At 33.8% G+C, this 18,222-nt stretch overlaps 1 protein-coding gene across 1 annotated transcript in view; it reads left to right on the top strand.

Annotated features, from left to right (window-relative positions):
- ndufaf6 (NADH:ubiquinone oxidoreductase complex assembly factor 6) overlaps positions 1-13,875 on the top strand; it is a 14,905-nt gene extending 1,030 nt beyond the window's left edge. Inside the window, exons 2-9 of the mRNA XM_073847377.1 lie at positions 904-1,003; positions 1,190-1,312; positions 1,974-2,030; positions 2,223-2,325; positions 3,838-3,971; positions 8,508-8,609; positions 11,447-11,503; positions 13,654-13,875. Coding sequence (XP_073703478.1) covers positions 904-1,003; positions 1,190-1,312; positions 1,974-2,030; positions 2,223-2,325; positions 3,838-3,971; positions 8,508-8,609; positions 11,447-11,503; positions 13,654-13,782 — 805 coding nt within the window. The 3' untranslated portion in view covers positions 13,783-13,875. The remainder of the gene's footprint in view (positions 1-903; positions 1,004-1,189; positions 1,313-1,973; positions 2,031-2,222; positions 2,326-3,837; positions 3,972-8,507; positions 8,610-11,446; positions 11,504-13,653) is intronic.
- The last annotated feature ends 4,347 nt before the right edge of the window (positions 13,876-18,222 follow it).

The raw sequence follows: 18,222 nt of genomic DNA on the forward strand, positions 1-18,222 counted from the left end.
AATTTATTTCTGTGATTTTAAAGCTGAATATTTAGCATCATTACTTCAGTCACATGATCCTTCAGAAATCATTCTAATTTTCTGATTTGCTTTTTACATTTTTTATTGTTGTTGTTATTATTATTATTATTATTATGTTGAATTTTTTTCAGGTTTCGTTGATGAATAAAAGTTCAGAAAATCTCGTGTAACACAATAAATGTTTTTACCATCACTTTGGATCAATTTAAAGCATCTTTGCTAAATAAAATTGTTCTTTTCTATTATTTCTTTCCTAAAAAACAATACTGAATTTTGAATGGTATTGTGTATAATGTTACAAAAGTGTTTTATTTCAGATAAATGCCGATCTTCGGATATTTATATTTATCAAAAAATCCAGAATAAATTTTGCTCAATTGTTTTAAATACTGATAATAATAAAAAATGTTTCTTGAACAGCAAATCAGCATATTAGAATGATTTCTGATAGATCATGTGACACTGAAGACTGGAGTAATGATGCTGAAAATTTAGTTTTGATCACAGGAATAAATTACATTTTAAGATGTATTCAAATAGAAAACAAATAAATAAATGCATGCTTGGTGGGCAGAAGAGAATTCTTTAAAAACATAAAAATTATTTTGACTGGTAGTGTATAATTAATTTGAACATTAAAAACTTCATCATATCTGCTTAAGGCTAGTCCTTCTTTTATATATATATATATATATATATATATATATATATATATATATATATATATATATATATATATATAATTTAAAAAAATATTTTATTATATTTTATTGGCCTATATAAAGTAATCTAATTGTAAAACTGAAATTTCAGTGTTTGTTTAGGTTTAGTCTTGTTAGTTTTTGTAAATGTGGGTTAATAACACTATACTTTCACCAATAGGAAGAGGGACTATGAGGGGTTTCTGTGTTCATTGCTTTTTCCTGAGGCTGTTCGTCGCTCTGCACTGGCACTGAGGGCGTTCAATGTAGAACTGGCACAGGCAGGTATTCCAGCTGAGTGTAGCAATGCACAAAATAATTTATTCAGTTTGATTTAAGCTTACTTTTTGTACTGATATAACACTTGAGGCATAAAACTACTATGAAAACCAACTCTTCAGACATAAAAGTACCTGTAGTTAAAGAAACACTCGTACATGCTCATATATTTGCCTCTTCTCTTTTAGATCAAGGACTCTGTTTCTCAGAAAACCATTGGTTTAATGCGAATGCAGTTCTGGAAGAGCGCTGTGGAGGATATTTACAGAGATGACCCTTCAGCCCAGCCTGTCAGTGCAGAACTGTGGAAGGTAGATCTTCTGTCTATAAAAAGAAGGATTATGTCATAATTTACACTACCATTTAAAAGTTTCGGGTCATTTAAGATTTTTTAATAATTTTATTCTGCAAGGAGGCATTCAACTGATCAAATGAGACGGTAAAGACATGTATAATGTTAAAAGAGATTTCAATTTCAAATTATTGCTTTTCTTTTGATATTTATGTTCATCAGAGAATCCTGGAAAAAATATGTGTGATGCTTTCCAAAAAAAAATATTGAGCATGACAACTGTTTTTCAGCATTGATAATAATACGAAATGTTTCATTAACAGATGATTTCTGAAGGATCATGTGACACTAAAGACTGGAGTAATGGTGCTGAAAATTCAGCTTTGTCATCACAGGGATAAATTACAATTTAAAATATATTGAAATAAACAGTTATTTAAAATGGTAATCATATTTCACAATATTCCTTTAAATCTTTAAAAAATGATTCCTATCAAAAAATCTTATCAACTACAAACTTTGGAAACAATAGTGAATGTCTGTATGACTTTCTTTTTCCTGTGTAACACGTTTTTTTTAAATGTGTCAATAGAATGACAGTCAATGTCCAGTGTTGTTTGGCCCACAGCATTATTCAATATATTGGGGACTGATATATTATAACTTCTCTGTGTTCTCAGGCAGTGAGAAAGCACACATTAACGAGGAGGTGGATGCTAAGAATTATATCTGAAAGAGTAAGTAATTAGATTTGTCATAAAATGAGTAAAGAAAATAATGGAAAGTTCTGTTAAAAATAACTCTCCTTGTTTTTCTGAGTGACATGCATGGCTAATTCGAAACATTAATCTGTCATTCAGTGAGTCGGCACATTAGGCACATTATACTGTACTCTGACAAGTGTATTTAAAACATTATGTTTTGAAAAGGAGAAGGATCTAGAGGACAAAGCGTACAGGAATCTTCAGGAGCTGGAGGCCTATGGTGAAAACACACAATCCTCTCTTCTTTACCTGCTGCTGGAGACACTTGGTGAGCAGACTTTTCGTGATTTCCAAATGAAAGCAATCACAAGCATCCTCGTGTTGCACCTAGTATGACTTACTTTCCTCTGGAGCACTAAAGATGTTAGGTACAATTTAAAGGCCTGACTTCCTCAGAAATTATTTATTTACATTGTATAAGGAAAAAAATGCAGCAAAATTTCAGCTGCCTGAAGGATAACAGAAATCATTGCTTTCATTTTGAACAGAACTATTAAAATGACATTATTTTAGCTTAAAGGATTGTCATTTGTTGGTTTGCACTGTAAGTTTGCAATTATACATATACAAAAGTATAAATATTTCCAATTTACACTACTATTTAAAGGTTAGAGGTAAGATTTTTAGGCTCACCAAGGCAGTAATACTTCAATGATACAGTTATATAATGACTTGTTATTATCTAAAATATCTGTTTTCTATTCTAATGTATTTTAAAATGCAATTTATTTCTCTGATGGCTGAATTTTCAGCATCATTACTCCAGTCTTCATTGTCACATGATCCTTGAGAAATCATTTTAATATGCTGATTCACTGCTCAAGAAACATTTCTTATTATTATCAATGTTAAAAACAAATGCACACTACCAGTCAAAAGTTTATGAATGGTAAGTTTTTTTATAGAATTCTCTTTGCTCACCAAGCCTGCATTTATTTGATCCAAAATACAGCAAAAGCAGTAATATCTTTATTTAAAATATCCACTTTCTATTTTAAAATATTTTCAAATAGAAATGGAATTTTAAAAATATTAATGAAATAAAATCATTACTCTTTAGTGTCACATGAACCTTCAGAAATCATTCTAATATGCTGATTTGCTGTTTAAGAAACATTTATTTTTATTATTATTATTATTATTATCACTATTTCAAACATTGAGTAGATTTTTTCAGGATTCTTTGATGATTAGAAAGATCCAAAGATGTTCATCTGAAATAAAAAGCTTTTGTAACAGTAAAATATAAAAATATTTTTTTCAGGATTCTTTGATAAATAAAAAGTAAAAAAACTGCATTTTTTGACGAATTTAGTGTATCCTTGCTGAATATTACTGTGTAATTATTATTATTATTATTATTATTTATTATTTATTATTTTTATTAATTTTTTTTTGGAAACTGGGATACATTCTTTTTAGGATTCTTTAATGAATAGAAAGTTCAAATGAACAGCATTTATTAGAAATAGAAATAGTAATAATAATAGTAATATTATTAATGTTGTTACTTGACTTTTGATCGATTTAAATTATTTAATGCATTTTTGCTTCCCTGTCCTTCAGTAACTCATAATTACAAAGGTCTGGTTATATGCCACAGAAACAAAATATTAGACTAAGGAAATTTTGACTTCTTGGAATATTCGATTTTTTATTAAATGACTTATGAAATGATATTTTGAGTACACTTTTTGGATTAGCAAGGCAGTAGTGGCAATTCACAATTTTATTTGATTAAATCTGGTCTCATAAATTGTATACTTTTTATATCTTTTAGGTGTGAAAAACGTTCATGCAGACCACGCCGCAAGCCACATTGGCAAAGCCCAGGGCATCCTGACCTGCCTTCGGGCAACCCCCTACAACAGCAGCAGACGCAAGGTCTACCTGCCCATGGACATCTGCATGCTGGTGGGTAAATCTGCTATTGCCCTATCATCTCTGTTGGGGCCTGTAATTCCATGCTTTTCTGACATCAGAGGCACTAGTGAAGGACTACAGACAGTCCATGTGCCAGTTAACATGCATGTGGGTGAAGCTGTCCACTCCAGTGCCCTCTCCTCTGCTAAGCCCAAACCCATGGGCTTTGTTTCAGCCATCTGTCACCATTTCAGCACGAACAAGCCATTAGAATTGGGATTTAGAAGATCTTGGCCTTAGTGTAACAAAAGAAAATGATATCATCTGTCGTTTATCCTCAACTAATCTCAGCTAGAGTTGTTGTACAGTATTAAGATCAAATTCTGTTCTGAAGATTGTTTTGCTGTGTGATTGCACAGTTACCAAAAGGGGGCACTGTTGCTTCACCATAAACTATGTGGATGCGTTTGGATTCTGAGGTAATCAAATGCTCACTAAAACATAATATTTGTAGGTTTTTAATTGTTTTGCTACTTCATTGGTAATTATTTGATTGTAGTGTGAGAACATTCCTTACTAATTGTCTTTACTCAAAGTTTAAAGTTACCTTAATGAAACTTCCGTTCTTGAGACAATAATGTACGGATAAGCTTTTAAACCTGTAATTGATGTCTTTAACTATGCACTGGATTATGGTACATTAAAAGAGACGGCAAAACTTTAAAGGTTTATCTTTATTGCAGTTGTTCAGGGAATATTTGCGGTGGGAATTGTAAACAATATTAATGTGCTACCTGTCAAGATTAGTTAAATATGTTTGTACGTTTGGGTGTTTCTTTGTTAGGTAGACTGTAAATACAAGCCTCTGGGTGTCTGCAAGCCATTTTTGTCAAAGTTTAAGGGCTCTGTTTGACGTGAACCCCCTGTTCAAGAATCAGAACAGATCAATGAAAGCCTCCCGCCAATTACACCGCCTGGTTATTCATGATGTTGATTGCCTTGCCAATGCTTTATTCTGCCATACAGCTTTTGTTTGAGGAACAATTGGCTTTTAAATTAGATACTAAATGAAAGCTTCTGCAGAATGTGTTTATTGATCGCTTGGTGTCGTGAATTTATTCCTGTTTGTTCAGATCACAGCTGAGGCAGCGCAATCACAGGCGACTCTTGAGTGATGGAAGAATTTTACACTTGTTTGTTTGTGTCATCTTTTGAATCAGTAGTTACAAATATAACTAAGTGTAATTTTAGTGAATATTTCTTCTGAAGAAGTCTTGGGATGCTCAGTTGTAAACACATCACCTCATTTTCTGCATACAGATTGTCACATTTTCATCCAGCATACTAATTTGTTCTGCTGTTTTACTTTGTGTTGAATGCTGGAAAATCTATGAAGATGAATCTCATGAGAACTGTCAAGAAATACCTGACTTGTATTTTACCCCAAAATCCAAAGACATTTTTTTTTGTGAAATTCTGCCATTATTTTGTGAATCTATCACATTTCCCCCTCTTAGTTTTTAGTATCCTTATGGTGAAGTGAAAATTAATGTACTGAAATCAATGAAAAAATAATACAAAATTAAAACATTTATTAGAAATAAAAGAGAATATATAATTATATATCTAATAATAATATAATTACTGATGAATGTGGCTTTTTATTACAGTAATGAGAATTTAGGAGAGATTAGGAGGAAATGGTCTTAACCTCTTAATAGTAATGAAAATATGACTACACCAAAATATCACTATCATAATTTCTTGATTTTAGTCAATTCTCATTTTTACAAAACACTATTGATTCTTCAAGAATCGTTTAGTCTAGCCTGTTTTCACTTGAACATAGCGTGCCTCCCATCCAATAAATTGCAATAATCTTTGTGGTTTGTTACCTTTGATATGAAACAATGTCTCATATTTCAGATTCTGTTATTTTATTACAATATTCAGAAAATAAATGCCATTTTGGTGCTGTTTAATGTGGAGGGACAGCACAAACCCCATGTAAACTTATCGTCTTCTTCGCTCTTTTTGCTCAGTTACAGCACAAAATAAACACGAATAAACATCCGAAAGTATGTTAAAAGAAAGAGTACAACGTATTGAAATCCGTATCCTGTCTCATGTAATCGCTCAATCATTGTTTGAACTGCGTAAAGATGTCATATAACAGCCTGTAAACAATGTCACGTAACCTCAAATTTACCTCAGAAAAAAAAATTCGATGACCATAAACTTGTTAGTCAGCTAAAAAAAAATAAAGTTTTTGCATTTTGTTAAATATATGCACCATATAACATATTCATTATAATTTTTTATTATTCTTCAATAATTAAGTTTGAATAAATCCGTCAAGTTTTTAGCGACCATTTAAATATTTATATTTCAAAGTGGATTAGAAATATAATTATGTAATTTAAAGTTAAATTTAACTAAGTATAGTTTAGTATTATACTTTTCACCTTCAATATTGTAGTAATGTAATACCAACTGATATTTGTTGCTGATATTAGTTTTTTCCTTGAGAAAATTTGCCATGTAGGCCCTACTTTACCTGATATATATCCAAAATGATCAATATTGAATTGAATCTGAATCTAATCGCAAGCTTGTAAGGCGCAATCAAATCGAATCGTTAAATTTGTGTCAAAACATACAGTGGTGGCCAGAATTATTAGAACACTAGTATTTTCAGCAGCTAAAAATGGTTTTAAAGGATTAGTTCACTTTCATAACAACAATGCACAGATAATGTAAGTTACTCACCCCCTTGTCATTCAAGATGTTCATGTCTTTCTTTCCTCAGTCGTAAAGAAAATGTTTTTTTGAGGAAAACATTTCAGGATTTCTCTCTTTATAATGGATATGGATGGCGCCCCCAAGTTTGAACTTCCGAAATGCAGTTTAAATGCAGCTTCAATGCAGCTTCAAAAGGCTCTAAACTATCCCAGTCGAGGAGGAAGGGTCTTATCTAGCGATACGATCGGTTATTTTCGAAACAAATTGACAATTTATATACTTTTTAACCTCAAATGCTCATCTTGTCTAGCTCTGCGCAGCTCATGCGAAGTCTGTGTTATTCAGGTAAATACAGTTAGGGTATGTCTAAAAACTCCCATCTCGTTTTCTTCCCTAACTTCAAAATCACCTTAGATCGCTGCAAAAGTACCAACATAGTGTTTACAAAGTGAACATACAAAGAAACTCAAACTCCCTTTACAAAAAAAAGGTAAAAACAGCATTATAAGACGATTTTGACATTGAAGACATAAACGAGATGGGAGTTTTTAGACATACCCTAACTGCATTGACCCGGATGCTACTGACTACACATTCACTGTGCAGAGACGAGACAAGACGAGCATTTGAGGTTAAAAAGTATATAAATTGTCAATTTGTTTTGAAAATAACCGATTGTTTCGCTAGATAAGACCCTTCCTCGTCGGCTGGGATCGTTTAGAGCATTTTGAAACTGCATTTCGGAAGTTCAAACTTCGGGGTGCCATCCATATCCATTATAAAGAGAGAAATCCTGAAATGTTTTCCTCAAAAAAACATAATTTCTTTACGACTGAGGAAAGAAAGACATGAACATCTCGGATGACAAGGGGGTGAGTACATTATCTGTACATTGTTGTTATGAAAGTGAACTAATCCTTTAAGTCCATTATTTCTATGTTTTTCTGTAGTGTGTCAGTAGGAAATATCAGTTTACATTTCCAAACATTAATTTTGCCATTATTGCCAGTGTTTCATCAATGACATGAAGAAACAGAACTGAAACTGAACTGAAAAAGACTAAATTCAGAAGAACAAAAATTCAAGAAACCTACCTGCAAATCTACAGCACTATTAAAAATTTTAGGCACTTGTGTAAAAATGCTGTAAAATGAGAATGCTGTCAAAATAATGTTATAAATAGATTTTCTTTATCAATTAACTTCTATCAACTAAATTAAGTCAACATTTAGTATGACCATCCATTGCATTCAAAGCAGCTTTTGTCCAAGGTGCACTTGCTCATAGTTTTTCAGGTTGCTTTGCAGGAAGATCTCTTGAAGCATTGGAGACACTGCTATAATTCTTCTGGATTTAGTGTGTCTCAGTTTGTTCTGTTTCTTCATGTCATTCCAGACAGACTGGATAATGATGAGATCAGATCTCTGCGTGGAGCACTGGCTGTTGTCAGACTCTAGTGCAAACAAAAATCTCACTGTATTATTACAATGAATGGCAAAATGATGTTTGGAAATAAAAACGGATATTTCCTACTGACACACTACAACAAAAGATAGAAATAACTGACTTAAACCCATTTTTTAGCTGCTGAAAATACTAGTGTTCTAATAATTTTGGCCACCACTGTATACAAATATACATACATACACACATGGATTCTTATGGACTGTAATAGCCTTCTTTTCTTTCTTTTTCAAGGTTTTTTTTCTTTTGATTTTGGGGGTAAAATATGGGTGTATTATTGTAATGGTGCCTGGAGGGAGAAGGAAAGGATTGTGGTATCATCATACTCATTGTTAACAGCAGAGGGTTACTGATAATGCATTTCCACTGTTTCTCACCCAGCATGGAGCATCTCAAGAGGACTTCATCCGTGGCAGCAGGGACCAGAACGTGAGAGACGTCATTTATGACATTGCCAGCCAAGCCCATGTCCATCTTCAGCACGTAGGCAAAGCTCTTCTGTTTAATATCTGTGGTCAGATGGGAGATCTGACTGTGACTGTGTTGTATGTTCCCCAGTAATTTTCAGTTTGCAAACTAACTTCATTAGATTTCACAAGCAACACCACCCCTCCTCCACGAGCAGCTTTGATGACCCTTGATTGTTGCCCTCTCTTCATTACTGAATTTATTAAAAGTCCAGAGTAACCACAGGGAAAACCTTGAGGAAATGCTAATCAGGGAATTCGTCAGATATTGCTCACCCTGCTTTGCATATCTGGTCAGGTGGTTTGAATCAAGGTTAGCGCCAAATGACCTTGGCGAGGACCACATTTAAAAAATCACAGACAGACAAGGGCAAAACTGAAATTTGATACTTTTGATTAAATCAAACTTTTAATTAAATTGTGTGGGTAAAAATTTTGTGTGAGGCATGAAAGCACGTCTGAGTCATATTTCACCTCCAAAATTCTGATATTTTTACACTATGAGATTATTTTTGTGAGAGTGTTTTTCCCCATAATACTGAAATGCTTTCAGATGTTTACCTATTTATTGTGATTCCTATTAGAGCTGCATGATTCTGGATAAATTGAGAATCACAATTTTTTTTTGGTTTCAAATGAAGATCATGAATCCACGACGGCGTTTCATTTTAAGGTTATGAGAATAAAGTCATAATATTTTGAGAATAAAGTTGAAATATTACGAGAATAAAGTCGGAAGTGTTTCGAGAATAAAGTCAAACTATTTTGAGAATAAATTCAAAATTACAATAATTAATTCGTAGCAGTTACGAGATTAAAGTTAAAATATTTTGAGAGTATATTTGAGCTTATTGCACGTGCAAATGGAGATATTTCAAAGTCTCAGCTTTCAAAATCTGTCAATATTTCTTACAATAAACTGTTTTTCATGCTCTTTAATGTTTAACAGATCGCTGTATTGGCCTCAGTTTCAGCTGCATGTGCATCAGTCATCTTTCCGATTACAGTGAGACATTCGTTTTAAGAAATTAGGCTTACAGTTTTTTTCATTTCATTTTTTTTTCATTCAAAACTGACAGAATTTGAAAGCTGAGCTGTGTTATATTAAAAGCAACAAAGCACAAAATTATTGTGATTACTGGGGTGGCTGGCACACTACAATTAATGAATGGAAGTCATTTACTGTATTATATTGTGAATACAACTTGTGAAGAGTCACTTATATACCTCAGGAAAGACAACAATATAATTTATGTTAATGAGTTGGAGTCCACTTCAACCTTTAGAACATTTTATTGTTGTTTTTAATTAAATAATGTGAGGAATGAAAGATTAAATGCCACAGATGTTGAAAACAGAGTAGGTGGTGGTATTTCCACAAATAAAACAGTACAATTTAAAGAAAAGAATGTCTCATTGTAATCAAAAAGATGACTGATTCACAGGAATACAGTGATCTGTCCCGCCACATTAAAGAGTGTGAAAAACACATTATCGCAAGACACTGAATGAGTTATCTCAGACAGTACTTCTGTGATAATATGAATGGTTGTAATACAGAAATAATACCTAAACATGATAACTCCGATAACACAGAATTAATATTCCAATATTACTTTGTCAAAGGTTTAATGGGTGTTTGAGTCGAGATCGCAATCTTTTAACTATCAATCGTGCAGCTTTAATTCCTATTATTGTTGACAGTGAATCTCATTACAAACACACAGTAAAAAAAATTCACTGTTGTAAAGTACACAATATGTAAGATTGTTTGATTAAAATATCCAAAAACCACTAGAACAGTGTCATATATTTTGCTGAATGTGTACTTACGTTATCCCAAATGTTTCAAAGAATGTTTAAATCCAGAGAAATAAGCCATTTTAACTAATGTAACAGACCGTGTCATTGCGCTGCCTGCCAATCAAGGATGTATCATACTCCCTTGATTTACCAGTTTTATTTTGTAGAAAACATGGAAACCCCGAAGACGCTTTAATATGTTATGCATTTTATTAGACAGGTGACGAACGCACAGAGTAGCATTATAACAGAACTTTTAACGCACTCAAATGTATCAAGTATGATAAAACAGCGCCGCTTTTTCCTACATACGCATGACTGGAAGAAGCAGATGTGATTGACTGTGGCATAATAAAAGCTTCGCTGCTTTTGAGCCGTGTGTCGCGCTCACCCTTCATTAGCAGTCCTTGTTTCGCTTCCACGACTTTCAGTCCCACCCTGCTTCATACAACTGTGACGTTAATAAAACTTTAGTATACTAGCTCATCCATGGACATGATTTCCGCCTGAGTCCCGTCAGATTGCATCGGCTGTGGGATGAAGACAATAACTCCCATGATTCCACACTCAATCCCGGCATCATCAAACTACACCTTTGTTTCTTTGTTTGTTTTGAATATGCGCCTTCTAGCAGCAAAAACATACATATTGTGGCTTTAAGGAAATTTAAATATAATGAGAAAGAAATTCCTGTTAAAATATTGTATTTTTATACAATTTTAGAAAATACAGTACGTTTTACAAAATAATACAACATTAATTCAGATTAGTGAAAAATACAGTATATAACTACCATTATGGAACGGTCATGAAAATAAAGGCATAGTGCAAAAAATGCTACATTTTCAAAGAAAAATATGATTTCAAAAAAAAAAAAAAAAGGTGGAATATGATCCGGACATGTCCAGGTTTGTTTGACCCAATTTGATTCGCAGTGAGATTCACCTAGAAAGGTTTGTGTGATACTATCACACTATGCTATACAGCTCAGCTGTGCGAATTTGCTATCTTGTTTTTGATATCCTGATGTGTTTCTACACTTTCTTACAGGCTAGATCGTTCAGCGAGAATGTTCCACATGCGGCCATGCCTGCCTTCTTCCAAACGGTGAGTAATTTCATCTCTTTCAGCTCCTCTCCCTTCCCTACGCTTCACTAATGTGATGTGACACAGAGAAGCTCATGGCTTATCCTCATTCTGCCTCCAAAAGAGGCGGAGCCTTATCGACCCACATGACTTCTGCCCCCTGGAGGCACCACTACCAGCTCATGGTCTGATTACACATCTTAAGCCTTTTTTACTCTTTTACAGTTATTTCTCTTAAAGGGAGCCCGCTTCAGAGGAGCTGAGGGAATAACTCTTAGCGTATTACGAGGCAAAGCATAGAGAAGCAGTCTGTAATTTTCAGTCCAATTTCAGCCCGTTTACCGCCGCTTCAGTGTTCCAATTGCTTCGGCCAATGGAATGCGTTCTGTGAAGTAAATGGCCTATAAAGCGTTTTTATTTCACTTTATATCGCTGTAATATTCTGCTCTTACTTTCTATTTTTTACATCCCTGTGTTTAACTATCATTTGTATTCTTTAAAGCCATCAGTTCCCTGCAGGCCGTTTAGTGACACATTGCGCTCCACTTGCCTTGGCTGGTGTTAATCGTAACTGTGTTCTCACGAAAGGACTTTAGTGTAAGGATTGGCAGTTGAGGATCGTATTTTGTATTTGGGTTTATTTACAGTTCCAGGAAAAAGTATGTGAACCCTTAGGTTTTCTCTTTGTAAATTGTGGACTCGGTTAGTAGCCTAGGGATTCACATGCCGGTTCCCACTGTGTATTGTGAATTTTTACGTGGTTAGCTGTATTATTTAAAAGTTTGAAAGCAGTAAGATTTGTATTTAATAAAATTTTTTTAATGCTTTTATTCAGCAAGGACGCATTAAATTGATCAAAAAATGCTGTTTTTTTTAACTTTGTATTCATTGAAGAATCCTGGGGGACTGTTTTTAACATTGTTGATAATCAGAAATGTTTCTTAAGCACCAAATCAGCCTATTACAATGATTTCTGAAGGAAGACTGGAGTAAAGGCTGCTGAAAATTCTGCAGGAATTAATTACATTTTAAGGTATTTTAAATAAAAAACAGTTATTTTAGATTAAAATAATATTTTACTAATATTTCACTATTGTTTTTATTGTTTTTGATTAAAGGTGCTGTAGAATGGAAAACTGTATTTACCCTGGAATAGTTAAATAATAACAGTTCAGTATATGGACATCTCAAACACCACCATTTTCTCCTTCTTATATAAATCTGGTGTTTGCAAAAGACCACTGAAAAATAGGTCAATTCCAACATAACACTGACTATTACGCAAAAGTTGCGATTGTTAATAGTTACGCCCCCAACATTTGCATAGCGCAATCATCAGTAATGTCAGTACATCAGTAAAATAAGGCAGGCCACTGAAGGGACATGGTTAGCTTAATGCTAGCGGTAGCCTGTTACATTGCAGTACATAAGATTTCACTTACCACATAAACGGAGAGGTGACTGCGCTGATGATGGTGAATTATTTACAGATCCTGAGCATCACTAACAAGCATCTAAACTTGTGTGGTAAGTACTTGTGTCGCTGCAGTATAACTTTACACAGAGCACATGCGATAGTGAGAGTAAAATGTCTCGGATTCAAAACGGCAGATTCAACAAACCGCATATTAAAAGCGGCTAGAGCTTCGTAATTAAATATATATTTTCATCCATGTGCGAGCTATTGAGATGAGCAGCTCTGTGAAACAGCCAATCAGAGCAGAGCTCATCATTAATATTCACGGAACTTCCAAATAAGGCAATAACAGACCATTTCATTCTAGTGACAAATCAAAGGGTTGTAAATGGACTTGTAAAACCGTTTCTGGAGAATTGTTGCCCTTTCCTATGCCATATACCTTCTACGTAGATATCAGAGAACAATTTAAAATATTGTATCAATGCATTCTATGGCACCTTTAAATAAATGCAGCTTTTGTAAGCGTTAGAGTCATTTTAGTTCTGGAATTTCAAATTCTTTGATAAAATATTTTAATAATCGACGGCTGTGTCGTGTCACCACCTTCTCCTAAATTTCCAGCTGCATAATTTTTGCCTTTCATTCTTTTTCTTTATACTTGCATGTTCTTTCAATAACGTATCATCCTCAAGGCTTGCACAAACGTAATTAAATGAATATTTTCTGAGCTTCTTTGTGTTCTGTCCCTCAGGTTGTTTTGGAGGAATACCTGCAGAGAGTGAGGAAAGCAGACTTTGATGTGTTTCACCCCAGTCTACAAAAAAGGAATCCAATGCTGCCCCTTCAGCTCTACTTACGATCATGGAGAAAGACCTATTGATCTGTTTGATTAAAACATCATCTGATTGTTTCAGATGAGCCCCCCGTCAAACAAACCAAGCACTTGTAATAAAAATTGTGAATATATAGAAGCTAGGTTTTTTATGTATTCCTGTCCTTTTTCATGTCGGAAAGTAAAGTGTTTGATTACTCAATAATTTTCAAGCTTTACAGAAAATAACAGACCGTTAAATTAAAATGTGCCTGAACTCAAAAAATATTTTGAAAGATAGTACAAACTATGCAGTATCTGCATAGTGTTGGTGGCATGAATCAAAGTGAATATTTGGTCTGAGGAACATGTTTTGTTATAAATTCAATTATTTAAGACATTTGCTAACAAATTGGCAACAATTTTACATATTTATAGGTGAGGAATGTGTCACATGCCCTTCCTGATTGGCAAGGTCAACCAATTCTGTTTCACACTGCAAATGTGATGCAAGGTGGCATATTTTTAGTGGCGCAATCATGAGTTCATTTAATCATAAAAAATGCAGTCCTCCCACTGCCACAAAAGCTCATATCTGATCGACAAGAAAACAACTCCTGGCTGTTTGTGACTGCTCTTGAACTGCAGAGAATATTTTGCTGGGAGCGAGGTCCTCTGCGTTGCTTTGCTTTAAGTAGTTCAGTCGCTTTTATAAGGGGCAGAAAACTATGGGGGTTTTTTTGGTAAAATGCATAGATGACATTCGTAGCTGAATATATGCTCGCTGACTAGCTTAACTAGCATGCCCAGGCTGAGAAACCAGTTAAGACCAGCTTAGGCTAGTTTATGAAATAAGGGTTATTTAAGTTCTTTTAAACAAAAAAAGTTACAAAATTTCATACCATATGTGACAAGACTATAAAAAAATTCTCTTATTCATTAAACATAAGAACAAGGAAGCTGGAAAAGCTTTTTGACTGCACTTTTCTAAACATAATTAGACAATATGCATTTATAATATGTATTCTAACAGCCTTCAGCTTGTAAAATGTATGAATAATTAATGAGATCCTTTAGGGTTCAAATTATTTTTATTATTATTATTTTTTTTTTAAACAATGAACCTCCACATACAGTAAAACACAGAAATGTAACTGGAGCTCATTAGTCTATTTCTGCTCAGAGATAAGCACATTTAAAGCTCAATTCTGTTCCAAAATCTTATCTTTTCAGCTGGGGGTCAGTGATTTAGTTCTGCCCCTTTGAATGGAGGTGCTGAAATGAAAGGAGACATTACATTACAAGTAATTATCATCTGGAAAAACTCGCAAATAATTGCCTCCTTCGCTGAGATCTGTCAGGGTCATACTGAATCTTTTTTTATTATTATTAAAAGTGAGCCGAGACGTTCTGATCCTGACATGTACTTTGAAGAGCTGGAGTTCTACATTTCTTGATGGCCAATTTACGGATCTACTCCAGTGCTTCATACCAGTTTGTACTGTTTTTCCACAATTAGGTGTTAAACATACAATTTCTATGGAAGCCTTTTTTTACTATGGAATATATATATATATATATATATATATATATAATATAAAATAAAATATATAAATATGCAATTCTGAGAAGTTCTTTGAAATATATAAATGCAATTCTGGAAAGAAAATTCTGTATTGTGAGATATAAACTCACAATTGTAAGAAAAAAAGTCAGAAAACAATGTTACACCAAGTCAGGTGAACTGAGAATTCTGAGAAAAAAAAGGCACAATTGTTAGATTGAAACTCGAAATTCTGGGACAAAAGTCGGAATTGTGAGATGTAAACCTGGAATTCTGAGGAAAAAAATGCATAACTGTAAGATGTGAACCCGAAATTATGAAAAAAAAAAAAGTATGAATTGTGTAAACCTGAAATTCTGAGGGAGAGGGAGGGGGTCTAAATTGTGAGATGTTAACCTGAAATTCTGAGAAAAAAAAAGACATAATTGTTAAATGTAAACCCAGAATTCTGAGACAAAAGTCGGAATTGTAAGATGTAATCCCGGAATTCTGAGAAAAAAAGTCAGAATTGTGAGATGTAAACTCAGAATTCTAAAACAAAAGTCAGAATTAGGACATGTAAACCGGAAATTCTAAGAAAAACACGGAATTCTGAGCCAAAGTCAGAACTGTGAGATGTAAACCTGGAATACTGAAGGGAAAAAAGGCAGAATTGTTAGATGTAAACACATAATTCTGAGACATAAGTCAGAATTGTGAGGGGGTAAACCCGGAATTCTGAGGGGAAAAAAGACAAAATTGTTAGATGTAAACAAGAAATTCTGGGACAAAAGTTGGAATTGTGAGATGAAAACCTGGAATTCTGAAGAGAAAAAAGGCAGAATTGTTTGATGTAAACCCAAAATTCTGAAACAAAAGTCTGAATTGTGAGATGCAAATCCGTAATTCTGAGGGGAAAAAAGGCAGAATTGTTAAATGTAAACCCAGAATTCTAAAACAAAAGTCGGAATTGTAAGATGTAAACCCAGAATTATGAGACAAAAGTCAGAATTGTGAGATGTAAACCTGGAATTCTGAGAAAAAAAGTCAGAATTGTGAGATGTAAACTCAGAATTCTAAAACAAAAGTCAGAATTAGGACATGTAAACCTGGAATTCTAAGAAAAACACGGAATTCTGAGCCAAAGTCAGAACTGTGAGATGTAAACCTGGAATACTGAAGGGAAAAAAGGCAGAATTGTTCGATGTAAACACATAATTCTGAGACACAAGTCAGAATTGTGAGGGGTAAACCTGGAATTCTGAGGGGAAAAAAGACAAAATTGTTAGATGTAAACAAGAAATTCTGGGACAAAAGTCAGAATTGTGAGATGTAAACCAGGAATTCTGAGGGAAAAAAAAACAGAATTGTGAGATGTAAACTCAAAATTCTAAAACAAAAGCAAGAATTGTGGGATGCTAACCTGGAATTCTAAGTGAAAAAAAAAGCCAGTATTGTTAGATGTAAATTCAAAATTCTGAGACAAAAGTCGGAATAGTGAGATGTAAACCTGGAATTCTGAGGACAAAAGGCAGAATTGTTAGATGTAAATTCGAAATTCTGAGACAAAAGTCGGAATAGTGAGATGTAAACCAGTAATTCTTAAAAAAAAAAGGCAGAATTGTAAGATGTAAACCTGGAATTCTGAGGAAAATGTGAGTTGTAAACATAGAATTTAAACTCAGACTTGCAATATAAAGTCAGAATTCTGATTTGACATCTTCTGCAACTCCAATTCTCTTATTCTCAGTCTGAAAGAATTGGGATAGGATGGAGAGGTTGTTTTCAGAAAGTTAGAACTGGTTTACCTTTCATTTGTTTAGGATATTATTTCTGGCCAGTGGAGATGTGATGCATTTTGAAAACAGTTTCTAATTGCTGTGCTGCACCTCTAAAATAGATCTGACAGCTTCTGTTGGCCCATCACGCTCCTCTTATTCACATTCAGGTCTTGAGATTAACTGCCTCGGTTGCCAAGGTGAATTGCTTTTCATTTTGACTCGAGGCAAATACCATGTCTATTATTTATAAAGTGCCAACTACTATTCATCAACTTAGGAGATAACTGACAACAAATTAAACGCCTATCATTACAAAACATGTCCAAATCATTAAACACACATCCATACCTGGTTTTCCGCTGACCGCCAGGTATGATCTGTTCATATTAACTGTTTGTGATCTCATTGTTTCATGAAACCAATATAAATGGAAGAAATTCCATGTATCCATTTGAAATATTGGCTACAAGTGAACACCAAACTCTATGATGAGCAGAAATGTGTTTCTTTGTCCTTTGATTTACTTCATTGTTGGTCTTTAAAAACAACAGCGGAGTTAGAAGCAATTTTGATTGAGTGAAAAGTTTTTGGCTCATTCTTCATGTTCTGAAAAACCACAGCAGCATGAAAAGAACAAATTATAATTAGCATGTTCTCATTGGCAATATGAATACTATAGAATTATATAGCACAGTAGACAAAGATTTGACTATAGCACAAGATCTACAATCGTTCTATTGAATCTTAAGAAAGGGAATCTTAGGACAGACTTACACCTAAAGTGTTTTTCCACAGTTTCTCATCTGTCCACATTTAAAAAAAATCTAATCCCTCCCTCCCTCAATGTATTAGTCAGTGGGGTCCAGTGTTGTCATTCAGATAAGTAAACAATTACAGAATTATTTTTTTTTGGGGCTAAGCTATCCCTTTGGGGGACATTGGATGCAAAATTCACTTTTACATAGTGTTTGCATATAAATGCATATGTGTGTGGACACAACCACCAAGCAATGATAAAAATCCATTTACATTTTTTTTTAATCTCCATGAACCTAAACAGTTTCAATTGTCAAGTAATTTAGATTTTGTGTTCCATAGGATGTCATAATGCTTTGGCTCCACATATAATCGCTTATGGACTTTCCTGATTAGCATATTAATGTCCTAAGCCAGTTGTCCGGTGTC

Source organism: Garra rufa, chromosome 9 (assembly GCF_049309525.1).
Source record: "Garra rufa chromosome 9, GarRuf1.0, whole genome shotgun sequence".
NCBI lineage: Eukaryota > Metazoa > Chordata > Actinopteri > Cypriniformes > Cyprinidae > Garra > Garra rufa.